The 20,000-nt window shown below is 40.7% G+C and overlaps 1 protein-coding gene across 1 annotated transcript in view; it reads left to right on the top strand.

Annotated features, from left to right (window-relative positions):
- The first annotated feature begins 1,671 nt into the window (after positions 1 to 1,671).
- Positions 1,672 to 20,000, top strand: part of LOC137413973 (serine/threonine-protein phosphatase 2A 56 kDa regulatory subunit gamma isoform) — a 220,944-nt gene continuing 202,615 nt past the window's right edge. Inside the window, exons 1-3 of the mRNA XM_068099429.2 lie at positions 1,672 to 1,771; positions 7,907 to 7,972; positions 18,685 to 18,910. Of these exons, the coding sequence (XP_067955530.1) occupies positions 1,697 to 1,771; positions 7,907 to 7,972; positions 18,685 to 18,910 (367 nt within the window). The 5' untranslated portion in view covers positions 1,672 to 1,696. The remainder of the gene's footprint in view (positions 1,772 to 7,906; positions 7,973 to 18,684; positions 18,911 to 20,000) is intronic.

Genomic DNA, 20,000 nt, shown 5'->3' with positions numbered 1-20,000 from the left:
GAAAACTGAGTACTCTCTTTCAGCGTGCGTCACTGCCGAGCCCCCTTCGGTGCCCAGCAATGACGATTTGCAATGCCTGGAGATGGCATAGGAAAGGAGCGGTGTACAACAAGAAAGAAAACAAACAAACAACCAGAGTGAAAACTGAGTACTCTCTTTCAGCGTGCGTCACTGCCGAGCCCCCTTCGGTGCCCGGCAATGACGATTTGCAATGCCTGGAGATGGCATAGGAAAGGAGCGGTGTACAACATTTTAGTCATTAATCGAATAATTAAATAATTAATCGATTAATTGATTAATTAATAAATCAAAAATAGCCTTTGCAGCCAAATCACCTGGTCATTGGCATGTCCAAATATCAGCTTCCTAACTCAAAAGGTGCCCGAGTTAATGGTCAGAAGAGAAAGGAAATTCGATTAATTAGATAAGTACTTAATTAATCGCTAATAATTAAATAACTCCTCAATTTATTGATTAATCAAAAAACAAAAAATACCGTTTTTGACGAAGGACTTGCTCACTATTGTGCCGAAATTTCAGCTTCCTAGCTCAAAGGATGGCTGAGATATCGTCCGGACAAACAAACAAACAAACAAGAAAGCAAGAAAACAAACAACCAGAGTGAAAACGGAGTACTCCCTTTCAGCGTGCGTCATTGCCGAGCCCCCTTCGGTGCCCGGCAATGACGATTTGCAATGCCTGGAGATGGCATAGGAAAGGAGCGGTGTACAACAAGAAAAAGAGGCGAGGGAGGGGGGGTATCACGATAACCTGGAAAAAGGGAGTGCTGGGAATTGGGTGGTTTGGGGGTCGAAGAGATCATGAGTATGAATGGGGGATGAGTATGCCTCACGAGTGTGAATGAGGGCGAGACTACCGGAAGTAAGCTGTAACACGTGCCCTTTTGTGGTTTGTTTTCAACGTATCCAATCACGTGACTGTTGTCGCGAAGGGTGCACTAACCGGAAGTTACGTAGATCCGCGGGCGCCTACTTTGTACTTGAGGTACTTGGTAGAGATGAAAAGCGAGCGGTCTTGCAGCTCTGGAGGGAAAAATGGGATTGAAGAGACTGGGGAAGTCGATTCCACAGGTGAGAGAAAATAAAATAACAAATGAGGGGGGGTGAGCAGTGAGGCTGTAATTTGGCGGTTGAAGAAGAAGATGCTTACTAACAGACCACCTGAGAGGGGCAGAGGATGCATCGCAGATCATAATTCAGGCATTTTTTTGCGTACGTAATAAATTGATTTACTCGAATGCATTTACGTTAAACTTTTTTTTTAACGCAGGTGTGAATAAACCTGTTCACCTGTCGCCCTCCTACTCCTAGTCTTAGTTACGTTTTTGCATGTGCAGCCTTTGGTTGTGGATATTTTCATTCACGTTGTGGTCGCCCTTGTTGACATTCTACGTTAATTTACGATGGGTTGTGACGTGGAAATGTTGGGCCGAATAGCCATTTCTCCTTGGATTCCCTCATCCAAAAGCGAGACGATGGCAAAAAGGAAGCGGAATAAAGAGGGATGATAAAACATGAGGTAAATAAAATCGAAAGGAAGATGATGAAATAAAATGCGGGTAAAGATGAGGTTATTCAACGAAAAAGTTGCAAATTGAACGGGTAAGTATGGCTGGAATGACGTAATCGCTGGCTCGATGGAAGGCGGGGAAGGTCACGTGCGGCGCTCTAAGCCAATGGCGGCGCAGGGCCGGCAGCAGAGGCGCGGAGCCATGCCAGGGAAAGGAAGGAAGGAGAAGGAGAAGGAGAAGGTGAGTCTGGAGCGGGGAGAGGAAGTCGGGGAATCCCCCATGGTGTGGGATCGTGGTGTGTGACAAGTGTGCAGAAAGAAGTTGTCCACGTTTTGGTGAATTCGGACGGATGTTGGTGTTTCTTTCGCTAGTTTGGCCTAGTTGCTTGTACTGGGACAGTTGGGCAGCCGAAGAGCTGCGATAATTAGACAGAAAAATGAAGAATTGTTTAAACTCTGTTGATGAAGAATGTCTGATGAATACTTGAGACACTGCGATCGCAGAGGGTAACGCTGAGCAAGGGGAGTATTAATATTGATGTATTTTTAAACCTGGGGCTGAATAGTTTCAAATCGCTTTAGGAATGGGAGTGGTGGATTTTATAATTGTAATCCACGAGGAAAAGGAGATTAACCACCGTTACTGGTAATTGGAGAGCAATTTGATTGGAGCAAAGTGCATGCCACTAGATGTGGAATGTTTCATTGACATTTGGGCTTCACCTTGGAATCCCCAAACCCAAAACACATTGACGTCATTACATCCTTATATGTGTCTAATGTATATATAAATAAAATTATAACCTGGCCTTGGCTTAGCGGTTCGGGTGCTGGCTTGGGATCCTAGGATCCTGAGTTTGAATCCTGGTCGATCGCTGAATTTAGGCCATGGGGGTTGACTCACTCAGCTTGTCATCCTCCTGCGGTCGGCAAATTGAGTACCACCTCACTGGTCATTGGGGCACTGCATCATTGGCACAAACACGCTTCGAAAGAAATGATGCAACCAGTAGCCACAGGCTGCATACAAAACAACAACAATAAAATGACATGTGGAGTATAATTATATAACATAATTAATTTCAAAACACACCTGCTCACAAGTGTGCCTCACTGACCGGGTCCTCAGTTGAGGGTCTCAGCATCATACCGCCTTGGCCCTTCAACCTCGATATGGACAGCTAAGGTGGGCCATCAGGGGCACATATACGCCTCCACATGCAGCAGCTTCACCTGGATGCGAACATACCCCCAACCCCAGTATGTATGTTGTGTGTGTATATATATATATATATATATATCTATATATATATATATATATATATATATACAGTATATATATATATATATATATAAATATTTAATGAAATATAAATTTATATAAAATTTATTTTTTATTTATTTATTATAATTTAAATTTCTTATAATTTATTATAAATAATATAAAATTAATATTATAAAATATAATTTTATATAAAAATATAAAAGAAAATATATATAAAATTATATGTGAAATATATATACTGTATATATATAATATATATACTGTATACGTATATATATAATATATATATATATATATATATATATTATATGCAGATTTTACCGCAACATTGGCGCATTTTGCCTCGACATTGGCGGATTTTGCCTCGACATTGGCGGATTTTGCCTCGACATTGGCGGATTTTGCCTCGACATTGGCGGATTTTGCCGCTACATTGGCGGATTTTGCCGCGACATTGGCGGATTTTGCCGCGACATTGGCGGATTTTGCCGCGACATTGGCGGATTTTGCCACGACATTGGCGGATTTTGCCGCGACATTGGCGGATTTTGCCGCGACATTGGCGGATTTTGCCGCGACATTGGCGGATTTTGCCGCGACATTGGCGGATTTTGCCGCGACATTGGTGGATTTTGTCTCGACATTGGCGCATTTTGCCGCGACATTGGTGCATTTTTACCGCAACATTGGTGGATTTTGCCTCGACATTGGCGGATTTTGCCACGACATTGGCGGATTTTGCCGCTACATTGGCGGATTTTGCCGCGACATTGGCGGATTTTGCCGCGACATTGGTGGATTTTGCCACGACATTGGCGGATTTTGCCGCGACATTGGCGGATTTTGCCGCGACATTGGCGGATTTTGCCGCGACATTGGCGGATTTTGCCGTGACATTGACGGATTTTGCCGCGACATTGGCGGATTTTGCCGCGACATTGGCGGATTTTGCCGCGACATTGGCGGATTTTGCCGCGACATTGGTGGATTTTGTCTCGACATTGGCGCATTTTGCCGCGACATTGGTGCATTTTTACCGCAACATTGGTGGATTTTGCCTCGACATTGGCGGATTTTGCCGCGACATTGGCGGATTTTACCGTGACATTGGCGGATTTTGCCGCGACATTGGCGGGTTTTGCCGCGACATTGGCGGGTTTTGCCGCGACATTGGCGGATTTTGCCGCGACATTGGCAGATTTTGCCGCGACATTGGCGGATTTTGCCGCGACATTGGCGGATTTTGCCGCGGCGTTGGCGGATTTTGCCGCGACGTTGGCGGATTTTGCCGCGACATTGGCGGATTTTGCCGCGACATTGGCGGATTTTGCCGCGACATTGGCGGATTTTGCCTCGACATTCGCGCATTTTGCCTCGACATTGGCGCATTTTGCCGCGACAATGGTGCATTTTTACCGCGACATTGGTGCATTTTTACCGCGACATTGGTGGATTTTGCCTCGACATTGGTGGATTTTGCCTCGACATTGGCGGAATTTGCCTCGACATTGGCGCATTTTGCCTCGACATTGGCGCATTTTGCCTCGACATTGGCGCATTTTGCCTCGACATTGGCGCATTTTGCCTCGACATTGGCGCATTTTGCCTCGACATTGGCGCATTTTGCCTCGACATTGGCGCATTTTGCCTCGACATTGGCGCATTTTGCCTCGACATTGGCGCATTTTGCCTCGACATTGGCGCATTTTGCCTCGACATTGGCGCATTTTGCCTCGACATTGGCGCATTTTGCCTCGACATTGGCGCATTTTGCCTCGACATTGGCGCATTTTGCCTCACAATTCGTGGATTTTGCCTCACAATTCGTGGATTTTCGCGATTCGGGAACCAACCCAACCCCACCCCCCTCTTTGCTATTGAAACGATGCCCCGCCATTCGCTGTTTTGCAATTTGCGGCACTTTCCAGGAACGTATCCCTGCATTGTTTGAGTGGGGGTGGGGTGGGGATTTGAATTCTTTTTTTTACGACATGGTCTAGGCTTGTGGAAGAGCTATGACATAGAACAAAGCAAGACTCAACATAACAAAGGAAACAGCAGGAGAAAGAGAAAACCTCCACAGCTGGGTTGAGAGGGAAAATAGACAGAGTCGAACAAACGGGATGCAGGTAATGATGAGGGGTAAGGGAGAATGCAAAGGGTGGTCGATATGGATACATAAGTAAAATTTTTGGTGAGGGTGGTTTAACAGGTGTAGAAAAGATCATGATTTTGGATGGGGGATGAAGAGATAGTGGTGATCAGCTGTTTTGAAGACCTGGAGGGAAGAATGAGATTGAAGAGAGTATGGAAGGTGGTTGCACTGGTGGGATAAAGAAGAATAAATGAGTGGAGGTGAGCAGTGGTTCTGGATTTAGGTTTCACAAGCAGTAGATTGTTGCTGGACCTAGTGCGTCCTGCAGGTACGTGAGGAGAGACAAAGCACAGAGAGGGCAGAGAGTGCAAGCCACCTTGACAAGGCACCACCTGGTTTTAGAGGACAAGTTTGTAAGCTCATTCTTGAGATTGGACAGATGTTGTTTTCTGGCTCTCCTGAGAGTAGACACACACTTGTTTGTGAGTTTTGTGGAATGATCTGAGGTTGTCTTCAGTTGGTTTTGCCTTCCAGGAGGAGTAATTTTTTTTTTTTTAAATACAAGTTCTAGGCTCGTGAAAGAGCGAACATTAATCACACAAAAAGTCAAACCGACACATAAAACACAAAATAAGGGGAGCGGTAGACAAGATGGGGAGAGAGGGGGAAGGACACAAACACAACATTTGAGAGCAGGGACATCGAGAGAACTGTGGGAGGGAGAGGGCATGGGGGGAGGTGGGAGAGGTATAAAACATATGGACACTGCAAGGACTTCCAGGAAAGAAGTTGGAATTTCGAAAAAGTGTATCTGGGGTGAATTATCGGGGGTAGAAAAGATCATGGTTTTGGATGGGGGAAGATAAGAGATGGTGGTGAACAGCTGTTTTAAAGACCTGGAGGGAGGTGTGGGATTGAAGGGATTGGGGGAGTTTGTTCCAGAGGCGGGAAAAAGGGGAATGAAAGAGTGAAGGTGAGCAGAGAGCCTAGATTTTGGCAGTTTAACCATAAGAGGGTTGATGGCAGATCTTGTGCGACTTGTAGGAATATTTGGGGGACAGAGCACAGAGAGTGCTGGGGGAGCAAGGCCGGGGGGGTGGGGAGTCGGTAGAAGACAGAAAGACCACCAACCTGCCTGCGGTGAGTGAGTGAAAGGCCCTCGGAATTAGCTTCATCGCAGGAGATTCCAATGATTCTGAAAGCTTTGGCTTCAACAGCGTGAAGCCGAGCGAGGTGTGAGGCAGGAGCACCGGCCCAGAGGGGGGAACAGTATTCCATTGAGCTGCGGATGAAAGCCTTGTATGTGGTGAGGAGCTCATGTGTGCCAAGGAAGGACTTCGCACGACGGAGGATGCCCAGTCAGCGACTGGCTTTGGAGGCCAGCTTGGTAATGTGGTTTTCCTAAGAAAGATCATGGCAGATAGTGAGACCCAAAAGCTTGAGCGACAGAACTTCTTGGAGAGGATTGTTGAGAAAGTATATGGGAGGGTTTTGCAGTCAGTCTTTTCGGAGAGACATAGTAAGAGTGTGAGATTTGTCAGGATTGAAAGACATAAGTATGCATGTTGTTTTAAAGCAACTGCCTCACCACAGGATTCAGAGTACCAAGAGTGGGAGGATGGGTAAGATAATTGAAGACAAGATAGGATGAGTCTGTGCATAAGAGAGCGCAGGTTTCTGTGGAAGAATTCCCAGGCTGAATCGATATCAGTGGCGGTGGCTAAAGGAGACTTGTCCTGACGTGCAAAAAAATATATACTGAATATATATTTTTAAACTGCGAATACACGAAGCGCGAATGTAGAAGCAGGTCATGCTGTAAAACGCTGTGGGTTACGCGAATGTCGAGGTATATATATACAGTGGAACCTTGACTTACGAGTTTAATTCGTTCTGTGACCGAGCTCGTAACTCAAATTGCTCGTATCTCAAATCAAATTTCCCCATTGAAATGCATTGAAATGCTATTAATCCATTCCAGCCCGCCAAAAACCACACCAATTTTTAAAAAAATATACAGTATATATAAAAATATCTCGCGCTTTATATTTCACCTGTATGCAGCATACAAGTTGGCAGGATGGCCTGGACTGGAGGTACGCACACTTGACTCTAAAGTCTAAACTGTCCAGCCTGGGTTTGAATCCCGACCCAGCTATAACCTGTCATGGGTGAATCACAGGCAGGGTGATTCATCAATGTGTGTACCGCTAAACTGGGCGCCCCGTTTGCGTCCCATTAGTTGTTGGATGTTAAAGATCTCACCATGTTTTCCACAAAGAGAAGGCGAGCTATCGCCGGCACTCTGAACAAGTTGTGGCCTGGCATGGCATGAACATGAAAACATGAACATGAACATGAAATGTTCGACATGAACATGAAATTTTCCGAAATAACCAAAATGCGAAAACAAAAACGCAGCGCTATACGACAGAGATACGTACTGTACTTGAACGGCAAGATAACCACGTGACCAGAACCTACCTGGCGGCGTAAACTCGAAATAACCAAAATGCGAAAACAAAAACGCAGTGCTATACGACAGAGATACGTACTGTACTTGAACGGCAAGATAACCACGTGACCAGAACCTACCTGGCGGCGTAAACTCGAAATAACCAAAATGCGAAAACAAAAACGCAGCGCTATACGACAGAGATACGTACTGTACTTGAACGGCAAGATAACCACGTGACCAGAACCTACCTGGCGGCGTAAACTCGAAATAACCAAAATGCGAAAACAAAAACGCAGCGCTATACAACAGAGATACGTACTGTACTTGAACGGCAAGATAACCACGTGACCGGGTGGCGAAAGCTCGTAACTCGGATCTCGGCTCGCATCTCAAAGCAATAAACTGCCGGAGCGACGGCTCGTATCTCGAAAAACTCGTAAGTTGGGGCACTCGTAAGTCAAGGTTCCACTGTATATAGAAAGCATCATGAAGTTGTTATATTCTGATTATTTGATTAATCACTTTTCTTTCCTTCCAGGAAACAAGCAAGAGTGTCAAGAGTGTGAAGAACAGTGGCAAAGACAATGCAGATAACAGTGAAGAGGTAAGTACTCTCGTATGGGAAGGGCTGGTTTGTAACCCTGCGCACGCGGAGCGACAAGCTGGGATAAGCAATTGGTTCCCTTCCGTCTGTGAAGCCCAGTGTTGGCTTAACGGTTAAGGTGGCTGGCTTATGATCTTAAGGGCTTGAGTTTGAACCCCTGCTGTGTCATTGAAATAACATCATGTGGGTTGACTCAGGTAGGCTGTCTTCCTTCCGGGCTCTGCAAAATGAGTACCAACTTACTGTTAACAGGGGCACTGCATCAGAGCGATGCTCTCAGCAGAAATGCAACCATCAGCCATAGGCTACATACAAAACAATGACTTCTGTCTTTCTGTCTTGCCTACAAACGTCAGTTTATGATCGAGGACGAAACATTCAATTGAATGTTATATTTTAAACACGAACCCTGTAGTTTGGCATTACTTGGCTCTGAATTTATCCTGATCACACATGTGCAGAGATGAGTGAGATAATTTTTAAGTGGTGAAGTCTCTTCAATATTTGGCTATGTCCATCCATCCGTCTGTCCATCAGTCTAAAAGGTAATTTTAATGGGTTTTATAGGGTAATTCTAATGGGTTCTAAAGGGTAATTATCTTCGAGTCATACATATATATTGTCGCGCAACTCCGGTTAACACCAGAGTCGCGGATGGCCTAAACGGTCTTATTCGGAGGCAACTACCCAAACACGGATTCGGCTATGGCCGCGCGGGAGGAAGAAGGAAAATGGAGGCTGCAGCGAAAGCGCTTGACTGCAGCGCGCCGGCGTAGCTCCGGTCCTGTAAAGGGCAATCAACTCTAGCGGGCACAGGTTTCACAGGGGATGCAAAATAATACAAGGGTTTATTGAATAAAGGTAGGGACAGGAAAAGCAAGCGCCGGTAAATCTAACTCCTAAATCGGAATCCTGCACACCAGACCTCAAACACAAAACAGGGGATATGAATACCAAAATAACACGTCAGTTATGTAAAATGTACGTGGCGTGCGGTCTTATCTGTGTTGTTGTCTTGTCCGTCCAATCTCCGCTGCACACCACGAGGTCCTTTGCTCCAGCGCCCCAACACCGCGAAGGCCCGGGCCAGTGCCCACTCCAGGCTCCTCGTCGACCCCCACAAGGTCCGTGCACCGAAGGTCCAACGCAGGGCTGCACGAAGCAAGTGAACTTCACTCGGGCTCGGACTCACAAGCCAACTCAACCAGCAAGCCAACTCTGAATTCAACCAGGGCCAGGCCTCTCTCAACTCGGGATCACACCGGGACTGCCAGGGCCAGGGATCTGCCAGGAATCTGATCGGAAAACCAACTCCTGAATCGAACTGTTCGCCGAGTCACTCACTCGAACCAACTCCTCCAACCAACTCAACTCCCCTTCTCCACTCCAACTCATTTCTCCTCTCAACTCGACTGCACTACTCATCTGCTGCGCAACTGCTCTCTGCAACTCAACTCTGCGCAACTCAAACAAACTCAACTCCAAACGAACTCTCCCCAACGAACTGCCAGTCCTACTTTCTGAAATGGCGTTCGGCGCTCGTTAATATCTCCTGGCCCGTGACGTCAGCCTTGGCGCACTGCCAACCAATCAGTCTCCTCCACCGACTCGCCGGCTCGCCCAGGTGCACGCCCACTGCGTCACTCCCACGCGCGCTCTCTGCTCCTGGTGTCATAGCGTGTGCTATTCGAGGTGGACAGGCCTTTCGGAGGTGTAAATGGCGGCGGCCATCCGACGGTGTCCTGGCCTGGTTTCTTCCTAAGTCATGTCAGGGGGAGGGCGTTATTTAGTGTTGCACTAAGGATCCGTCGGAATGTCTATGTGGTGTGCAGTGCCAAAAGGGACAAAGGTTTGGCTAACCAGGTGAGACATACAAGGGCGCTACTCCTTAATCCCTACACTACTTATCACTCGAACCTCCTGGTAGATTCACAATTATACATCTTAACCGACAAAACGCCTACATATGAACTTATTACAAGGTAGTTTTCCTTACCGCGACACCTCAAAGCATGTTACCTACTCAGCTCTATCTGCTCTACATATCACTACCCACTAGATATAACAACAAGTACACATACATTCAAAGTACACCGCCCCATGCCAAATAATTAAATATGCTGCAGCGCGGCATTGCCGGGGCGCCTCCGGCGCCCGGCAATACCGCAGTGCAGCTCATTGAGGCTGCATTGGGAGGGAGAGGTGTACGCTAATTGATTGATTAATTGTACAATTAAAATCAATAAAAGATTATCACAAAATATTTTCATAATCAATTGGCTAATCGCATAACTAAACCACTGGTGCTTCATCCGAAGATGTACCTTTTAGAAATTTAATTAAATAAGTCATTTAAAAAAATTAAATAATTAATTGATTACTCAATAAATAATTAATCGATTAATCAATAAATAATTAATAGATGAAATGATTAATCAATAAATCAAAAATATCCTTGATGGCCACATCACTTGGTCACTCATGTCCATATATTAGCTTCCCAGCTCAAAAGGTGCCTGAGATATTGGCCAAATGAGAAAGAAAATAAATAAATGATTAATAATGAAAATAAATAAATAATAATCATAAAAAAATTAAATTATTAATCAATTTGGTCAGAGAACACATAAACTACCACTATTTCATCAGAATCTGTAACTTAAAAAAAAAAAAAAATTTTTTTGTCATTAATCAAATAATTAAATAATTAATCGATTAATTGATTAATTAATAAATCAAAAATATCCTTTGCAGCCAAATCACCTGGTCATTGGCATGTCCAAATATCAGCTTCCTAACTCAAAAGGTGCCTGAGTTAATGGTCAGAAGAGAAAGGAAATTTGATTAATTAAATAAGTACTTAATTAATCGCTAATAATTAAATAACTCCTCAATTTATTGATTAATCAAAAAAAAAAAATACCGTTTTTGACAAAGGACTTGCTCACTATTGTGCCGAAATTTCAGCTTCCTAGCTCAAAGGATGGCTGAGATATCGCCCGGACAAACAAACAAGAAAACAAGAAAACAAGGAAACAAGTACACATACATTCAAAGTACACCGCCCCATGCCAAATAATTCAATATGCTGCAGCGCGGCATTGCCGGGGCGGCTCCGGCGCCCGGCAATACCGCAGTTCAGCTCAATGAGGCTGCATTGGGAGGGAGAGGTGTACACTAATTGATTGATTAATTGTATAATTAAAATCAATAAAAGATTATCACAAAATATTTTCATAATCAATTGGCTAATCGCATAACTAAACCACGAGTGCTTCATCCGAAGATGTTTCTTTTCGAAATGTAATTAAATAAGTCATTTATAAAAAATTAAATAATTAATTGATTACTCAATAAATAAATTAATCGATTAATCAATAAATAATTAATAGATGAAATGATTAATCAATAAATCAAAAATATCTTTGATAGCCACATCACTTGGTCACTCATGTCCAAATATTAGCTTCCCAGCTCAAAAGGTGCCTGAGATATTGGCCAAATGAGAAAGAAAATAAATAAATGATTAATAATGAAAATAAATAAATAATAATCATAAAAAAATTAAATTATTAATCAATTTGGTCAGAGAACACATAAACTACCACTATTTCATCAGAATCTGTAACTTAAAAAAAAAAAATTTTTTTTAGCATTAATCGAATAATTAAATAATTAATCGATTACTTGATAAATTAATAAATCAAAAATAGCCTTTGCAGCCAAATCACCTGGTCATTGGCATGTCCAAATAACAGCTTCCTAACTCAAAAGGTGCCTGAGTTAATGGTCAGAAGAGAAAGGAAATTTGATTAATTAAATAAGTACTTAATTAATCGCTAATAATTAAATAACTCCTCAATTTATTGATTAATCAAAAAAAAAAAATACCGTTTTTGACAAAGGACCTGCTCACTATTGTGCCGAAATTTCAGCTTCCTAGCTCAAAGGATGGCTGAGATATCGTCCGGACAAACAAACAAGAAAGAAAACAAGTACACATACATTCAAAGTACACCGCCCCATGCCAAATAATTAAATATGCTGCAGCGCGGCATTGCCGGGGCGCCTCCGGCGCCCGGCAATACCGCAGTGCAGCTCATTGAGGCTGCATTGGGAGGGAGAGGTGTACACTAATTGATTGATTAATTGTATAATTAAAATCAATAAAAGATTATCACAAAATATTTTCATAATCAATTGGCTAATCGCATAACTAAACCAGTAGTGCTTCATCCGAAGATGTATCTTTTAGAAATTTAATTAAATAAGTCATTTATAAAAAATTAAATAATTAATTGATTACTCAATAAATAATTAATCGATTAATCAATAAATACTTAATAGATGAAATGATTAATCAATAAATCAAAAATATCCTTGATAGCCACATCACTTGGTCACTCATGTCCAAATATTAGCTTCCCAGCTCAAAAGGTGCCTGAGATATTGGCCAAATGAGAAAGAAAATAAATAAATGATTAATAATGAAAATAAATAAATAATAATCATAAAAAAATTAAATTATTAATCAATTTGGTCAGAGAACACATAAACTACCACTATTTCATCAGAATCTGTAACTTAAAAAAAAAAAATTTTTTTGTCATTAATCGAATAATTAAATAATTAATCGATTAATTGATTAATTAATAAATCAAAAGTATCCTTTGCAGCCAAATCACCTGGTCATTGGCATGTCCAAATATCAGCTTCCTAACTCAAAAGGTGCCTGAGTTAATAATGGTCAGAAGATAAATGAAATTTAATTAATTAAATAAGTACTTAATTAAACGCTAATAATTAAATAACTCCTCAATTAATTGATTATTCAAAAAACAAAAAATACCGTATTTGACAAAGGACTTGCTCACTACTGTGCCGAAATTTCAGCTTCCTAGCTCAAAGGATGGCTGAGATATCGTCCGGACAACCAAGAAAACAAACAAGAAACCAGAGTGAAAACTGAGTACTCTCTTTCAGCGTGCGTCACTGCCGAGCCCCCTTCGGTGCCCGGCAATGACGATTTGCAATGCCTGGAGGTGGCATAGGAAAGGAGCGGTGTACAAGAAGAAAGAAAACAAACAAGTACAGATACATTCAAAGTACACCGCCCCATGCCAAATAATTAAATATGCTGCAGCGCGGCATTGCCGGGGCGCCTCCGGCGCCCGGCAATACCGCAGTGCAGCTCATTGAGGCTGCATTGGGAGGGAGAGGTGCACACTAATTGATTGATTAATTGTATAATTAAAATCAATAAAAGATTATCACAAAATATTTTCATAATCAATTGGCTAATAGCATAACTAAACCAGTAGTGCTTCATCCGAAGATGTATCTTTTAGAAATTTAATTAAATAAGTCATTTATAAAAAATTAAATAATTAATTGATTACTCAATAAATAATTAATCGATTAAGCAATAAATAATTTAAGATGAAATGATTAATCAATAAATCAAAAATATCCTTGATAGCCGCATCACTTGGTCACTCATGTCCAAATATTAGCTTCCCAGCTCAAAAGGTGCCTGAGATATTGGCCAAATGAGAAAGAAAATAAATAAATGATTAATAATGAAAATAAATAAATAATAATCATAAAAAAATTAAATTATTAATCAATTTGGTCAGAGAACACAAAAACTAGCACTATTTCATCAGAATCTGTAACTTAAAAAAAATTTTTTTTTTTGTCATTAATCAAATAATTAAATAATTAATCGATTAACTGATTAATTAATAAATCAAAAATATCCTTTGCAGCCAAATCACCTGGTCATTGGCATGTCCAAATATCAGCTTCCTAACTCAAAAGGTGCCTGAGTTAATGGTCAGAAGAGAAAGGAAATTTGATTAATTAAATAAGTACTTAATTAATCGCTAATAATTAAATAACTCCTCAATTTATTGATTAATCAAAAAAAAAAAAATACCGTTTTTGACAAAGGACTTGCTCACTATTGTGCCGAAATTTCAGCTTCCTAGCTCAAAGGATGGCTGAGATATCGCCCGGACAAACAAACAAGAAAGAAAACAAGTACACATACATTCAAAGTACACCGCCCCATGCCAAATAATTAAATATGCTGCAGCGCGGCATTGCCGGGGCGCCTCTGGCGCCCGGCAATACCGCAGTGCAGCTCATTGAGGCTGCATTGGGAGGGAGAGGTGTACACTAATTGATTGATTAATTGTATAATTAAAATCAATAAAAGATTATCACAAAATATTTTCATAATCAATTGGCTAATCGCATAACTAAACCACTAGTGCTTCATCCGAAGATGTATCTTTTAGAAATTTAATTAAATAAGTCATTTATAAAAAATTAAATAATTAATTGATTACTCAATAAATAATTAATCGATTAATCAATAAATAATTAATAGATGAAATGATTAATCAATAAATCAAAAATATCTTTGATAGCCACATCACTTGGTCACTCATGTCCAAATATTAGCTTCCCAGCTCAAAAGGTGCCCGAGATATTGGCCAAATGAGAAAGAAAATAAATAAATGATTAATAATGAAAATAAACAAATAATAATCATAAAAAAATTAAATTATTAATCAATTTGGTCAGAGAACACATAAACTACCACTATTTCATCAGAATCTGTAACTTTAAAAAAAAAATTTTTTTGGTCATTAATCGAATAATTAAATAATTAATCGATTAATTGATTAATTAATAAATCAAAAATATCCTTTGCAGCCAAATCACCTGGTCATTGGCATGTCCAAATATCAGCTTCCTAACTCAAAAGGTGCCTGAGTTAATGGTCAGAAGAGAAAGGAAATTTAATTAATTAAATAAGTACTTAATTAAACGCTAATAATTAAATAACTCCTCAATTAATTGATTATTCAAAAAACAAAAAATACCGTATTTGACAAAGGACAAGCTCACTACTGTGCCGAAATTTCAGCTTCCTAGCTCAAAGGATGGCTGAGATATCGCCCGGACAACCAAGAAAGCAAGAAACCAGAGTGAAAACTGAGTACTCTCTTTCAGCGTGCGTCACTGCCGAGCCCCCTTTGGTGCCCGGCAATGACGATTTGCAATGCCTGGAGATGGCATAGGAAAGGAGTGGTGTACAACAAGTACACATACATTCAAAGTACACCGCCCCATGCCAAATAATTAAATATGCTGCAGCGCGGCATTGCCGGGGCGCCTCCGGCGCCCGGCAATACCGCAGTGCAGCTCATTGAGGCTGCATTGGGAGGGAGAGGTGTACACTAATTGATTGATTAATTGTATAATTAAAATCAATAAAAGATTATCACAAAATATTTTCATAATCAATTGGCTAATCGCATAACTAAACCAGTAGTGCTTCATCCGAAGATGTATCTTTTAGAAATTTAATTAAATAAGTCATTTATAAAAAATTAAATAATTAATTGATTACTCAATAAATAATTAATCGATTAATCAATAAATACTTAATAGATGAAATGATTAATCAATAAATCAAAAATATCCTTGATAGCCACATCACTTGGTCACTCATGTCCAAATATTAGCTTCCCAGCTCAAAAGGTGCCTGAGATATTGGCCAAATGAGAAAGAAAATAAATAAATGATTAATAATGAAAATAAATAAATAATAATCATAAAAAAATTAAATTATTAATCAATTTGGTCAGAGAACACATAAACTACCACTATTTCATCAGAATCTGTAACTTAAAAAAAAAAATTTTTTTTGTCATTAATCGAATAATTAAATAATTAATCGATTAATTGATTAATTAATAAATCAAAAATATCCTTTGCAGCCAAATCACCTGGTCATTGGCATGTCCAAATATCAGCTTCCTAACTCAAAAGGTGCCTGAGTTAATAATGGTCAGAAGATAAATGAAATTTAATTAATTAAATAAGTACTTAATTAAACGCTAATAATTAAATAACTCCTCAATTAATTGATTATTCAAAAAACAAAAAATACCGTATTTGACAAAGGACTTGCTCACTACTGTGCCGAAATTTCAGCTTCCTAGCTCAAAGGATGGCTGAGATATCGTCCGGACAACCAAGAAAGAAAACAAGAAACCAGAGTGAAAACTGAGTACTCTCTTTCAGCGTGCGTCACTGCCGAGCCCCCTTTGGTGCCCGGCAATGACGATTTGCAATGCCTGGAGATGGCATAGGAAAGGAGCGGTGTACAACAAGAAAACAAGAAAGAAACCAGAGTGAAAACTGAGTACTCTCTTTCAGCGTGCGTCACTGCCGAGCCCCCTTTGGTGCCCGGCAATGACGATTTGCAATGCCTGGAGATGGCATAGGAAAGGAGCGGTGTACAACAACCAGAGTGAAAACTGAGTACTCTCTTTCAGCGCGCGTCACTGCCGAGCCCCCTTCGGTGCCCAGCAATGACGATTTGCAATGCCTGGAGATGGCATAGTAAAGGAGCGGTGTACAACAAGAAAGAAAACAAGAAAGAAAACAAACAAACAAACAACCAGAGTGAAAATTGAGTACTCTCTTTCAGCGTGCGTCACTGCCGAGCCCCCTTTGGTGCCCGGCAATGACGATTTGCAATGCCTGGAGATGGCATAGGAAAGGAGCGGTGTACAATAATCATAAAAAAATTAAATTATTAATCAATTTGGTCAGAGAACACATAAACTACCACTATTTCATCAGAATCTGTAACTTAAAAAAAAATTTTTTTTTTGGCATTAATGGAATAATTAAATAATTAATCGATTAATTGATTAATTAATAAATCAAAAATATCCTTTGCAGCCAAATCACCTGGTCATTAGCATGTCCAAATATCAGCTTCCTAACTCAAAAGGTGCCTGAGTTAATGGTCAGAAGAGAAAGGAAATTTGATTAATTAAATAAGTACTTAATTAACCGCTAATAATTAAATAACTCCTCAATTTATTGATTAATCAAAAAAAAAAAATACCGTTTTTGACAAAGCACTTTCTCACTATTGTGCCAAAATTTCAGCTTCCTAGCTCAAAGGATGGCTGAGATATCGCCCGGACAAACAAACAAGAAAACAAGTACACATACATTCAAAGTACACCGCCCCATGCCAAATAATTAAATATGCTGCAGCGCGGCATTGCCGGGGCGCCTCCGGCGCCCGGCAATACCGCAGTGCAGCTCATTGAGGCTGCATTGGGAGGGAGAGGTGTACACTAATTGATTGATTAATTGTATAATTAAAATCAATAAAAGATTATCACAAAATATTTTCATAATCAATTGGCTAATCGCATAACTAAACCAGTAGTGCTTCATCCGAAGATGTATCTTTTAGAAATTTAATTAAATAAGTCATTTATAAAAAATTAAATAATTAATTGATTACTCAATAAATAATTAATCGATTAATCAATAAATACTTAATAGATGAAATGATTAATCAATAAATCAAAAATATCCTTGATAGCCACATCACTTGGTCACTCATGTCCAAATATTAGCTTCCCAGCTCAAAAGGTGCCTGAGATATTGGCCAAATGAGAAAGAAAATAAATAAATGATTAATAATGAAAATAAATAAATAATAATCATAAAAAAATTAAATTATTAATCAATTTGGTCAGAGAACACATAAACTACCACTATTTCATCAGAATCTGTAACTTAAAAAAAAAAAATTTTTTTGTCATTAATCGAATAATTAAATAATTAATCGATTAATTGATTAATTAATAAATCAAAAATATCCTTTGCAGCCAAATCACCTGGTCATTGGCATGTCCAAATATCAGCTTCCTAACTCAAAAGGTGCCTGAGTTAATAATGGTCAGAAGATAAATGAAATTTAATTAATTAAATAAGTACTTAATTAAACGCTAATAATTAAATAACTCCTCAATTAATTGATTATTCAAAAAACAAAAAATACCGTATTTGACAAAGGACTTGCTCACTACTGTGCCGAAATTTCAGCTTTCTAGCTCAAAGGATGGCTGAGATATCGTCCGGACAACCAAGAAAACAAACAAGAAACCAGAGTGAAAACTGAGTACTCTCTTTCAGCGTGCGTCACTGCCGAGCCCCCTTCGGTGCCCGGCAATGACGATTTGCAATGCCTGGAGGTGGCATAGGAAAGGAGCGGTGTACAACAACCAGAGTGAAAACTGAGTACTCCCTTTCAGCGTGCGTCACTGCCGAGCCCCCTTCAGTGCTCAGCAATGACGATTTGCAATGCCTGGAGATGGCATAGGAAAGGAGCGGTGTACAACAACCAGAGTGAAAACTGAGTACTCTCTTTCAGCGTGCGTCACTGCCGAGCCCCCTTCGGTGCCCGGCAATGACGATTTGCAATGCCTGGAGATGGCATAGGAAAGGAGCGGTGTACAACAAGAAAACAAGGAAACAAGAAAACAAGAAAACAAGGAAACAACCAGAGTGAAAACTGAGTACTCTCTTTCAGCGTGCGTCACTGCCGAGCCCCCTTCGGTGCCCAGCAATGACGATTTGCAATGCCTGGAGATGGCATAGGAAAGGAGCGGTGTACAATATATTTATATATATATATATATTTCTGCCCTAACATCTTCTGTCGAACATTGGTGAAAGACTTTGACCACAGGAACTTACACTGGCCGAGCCCACAAGTTGGGAATAATTAGGTCCGTTGAAGAATAAGAATAAGCAGCAGTAGCAGCAGTACTTGCTTACCCATGTAGATGTGATCAAATCTAATTTTATTCCCACTCGCACAGGGAAATGGCATGTCAATGTCGCCGCCGACTACACAGCCACAGTCACCAGCGGGGAAGGTGAAGGCCTCTGCCCCTGTTGCTCCTGTTGATTCCAATGAAGGACAATGTTTGGGACAGAATCAGGCTCTAGGAACGGCGCAAGGGCTGAGGAGGGACAAAAGACTCAGTGCATCACGCTTTTCAGTCAGCAAGGAGCGAGAGCTGCAAAAGCTACCTCCTCTTAAAGGTTTGTGGTGAGCGCCTCGTGTGGCTGGTTTACCTGTCTGCTCTGCAGCAGTAGTTTGATCCAAAATTGCTGTGGTAGTTTGTCTCAATGTGTTTTATTATTGTCGTTATTAATCCTGACGTTGGCTTAACTGTTAGGTGGCTGGATAAGATCTTACGATCTAAAGTTTGAGCCTCTGTCGTGCCGTTAAATAACACAAGGTGGGTTTACTCAGCCTGTAAACCTTCCAAGGTCGGCAAAATGAGTACCAAGAAACAGGGGGAAATGCATGAGTGGCACTGGCACAGCCTCCCTCCAAGCAATGATGCAACCAGCAGCCACAGGCTGCACACAAAATGATAATCATAATAATTGTCGTTATTATATTTTAAAACATAAATGAGAATTGCTATGTTAATGACTTCATTGTTGACTCGACTCCCTTCTGCCGGTGACTTGGTTATAGCTTCTGTTTTTTCAGAGGTGGAGAAAGTCACTGCTGCTTGTTGGTAGTTCGGGCGGGAGTAGTGCGAGTTGGAAAAGGTCGGCGTTCATGGTTATTGTTCAAAATTCCTTGAAGGGGAAACCAAATGCAAAAGATTTTTTCCCTGAAAACCATTGAAAATCATAAATGATGGTCTAATTTGAAGGGTAGTTAAAAAAAGTTTTTTTTGCCAATCAGAAAGGGTCGAAAATAGCCCTTTGGTGTCGATTTTCGTTTTTGCCAGTGACGTCATGTGATGATCTCACCTTGATCAAAATGGCGAACTACATAGAGAAAGCGTATTTTGAGCTCGGATTTCCGATACCGATTCCTCTGTCATTAGCAACTCTGAAGGTTCTCAGTATGTTGAAACAGATCAGTGAGATTTTGAATAAACTATTGGAAACAAAATTAGTAATGGAACCGCTTTTGGGGGAATTGTGGAGCCGTATAGTTTTGAGCCTTGTGCGAGCGATTCAGACGAAGGTGGCGACAATGGAGGTGTTGGTGAAGATGGAAACGCAAGTCGCATATAAATTACAGATTGGCAGGTATTGTTTTTCTGTACAATTGATGGTTTATAAGGGATTTGTATTCGTTGATAAATCGGTTATATTACTCCAGCAG

This window comes from Myxine glutinosa, chromosome 1 (assembly GCF_964187855.1).
Source record: "Myxine glutinosa chromosome 1, kmMyxGlut1.1, whole genome shotgun sequence".
In the NCBI taxonomy this organism is placed as follows: domain Eukaryota; kingdom Metazoa; phylum Chordata; class Myxini; order Myxiniformes; family Myxinidae; genus Myxine; species Myxine glutinosa.
Note: the sequence above shows the minus strand (reverse complement) of the source record. Positions and strands in the feature narration are given on the sequence as shown.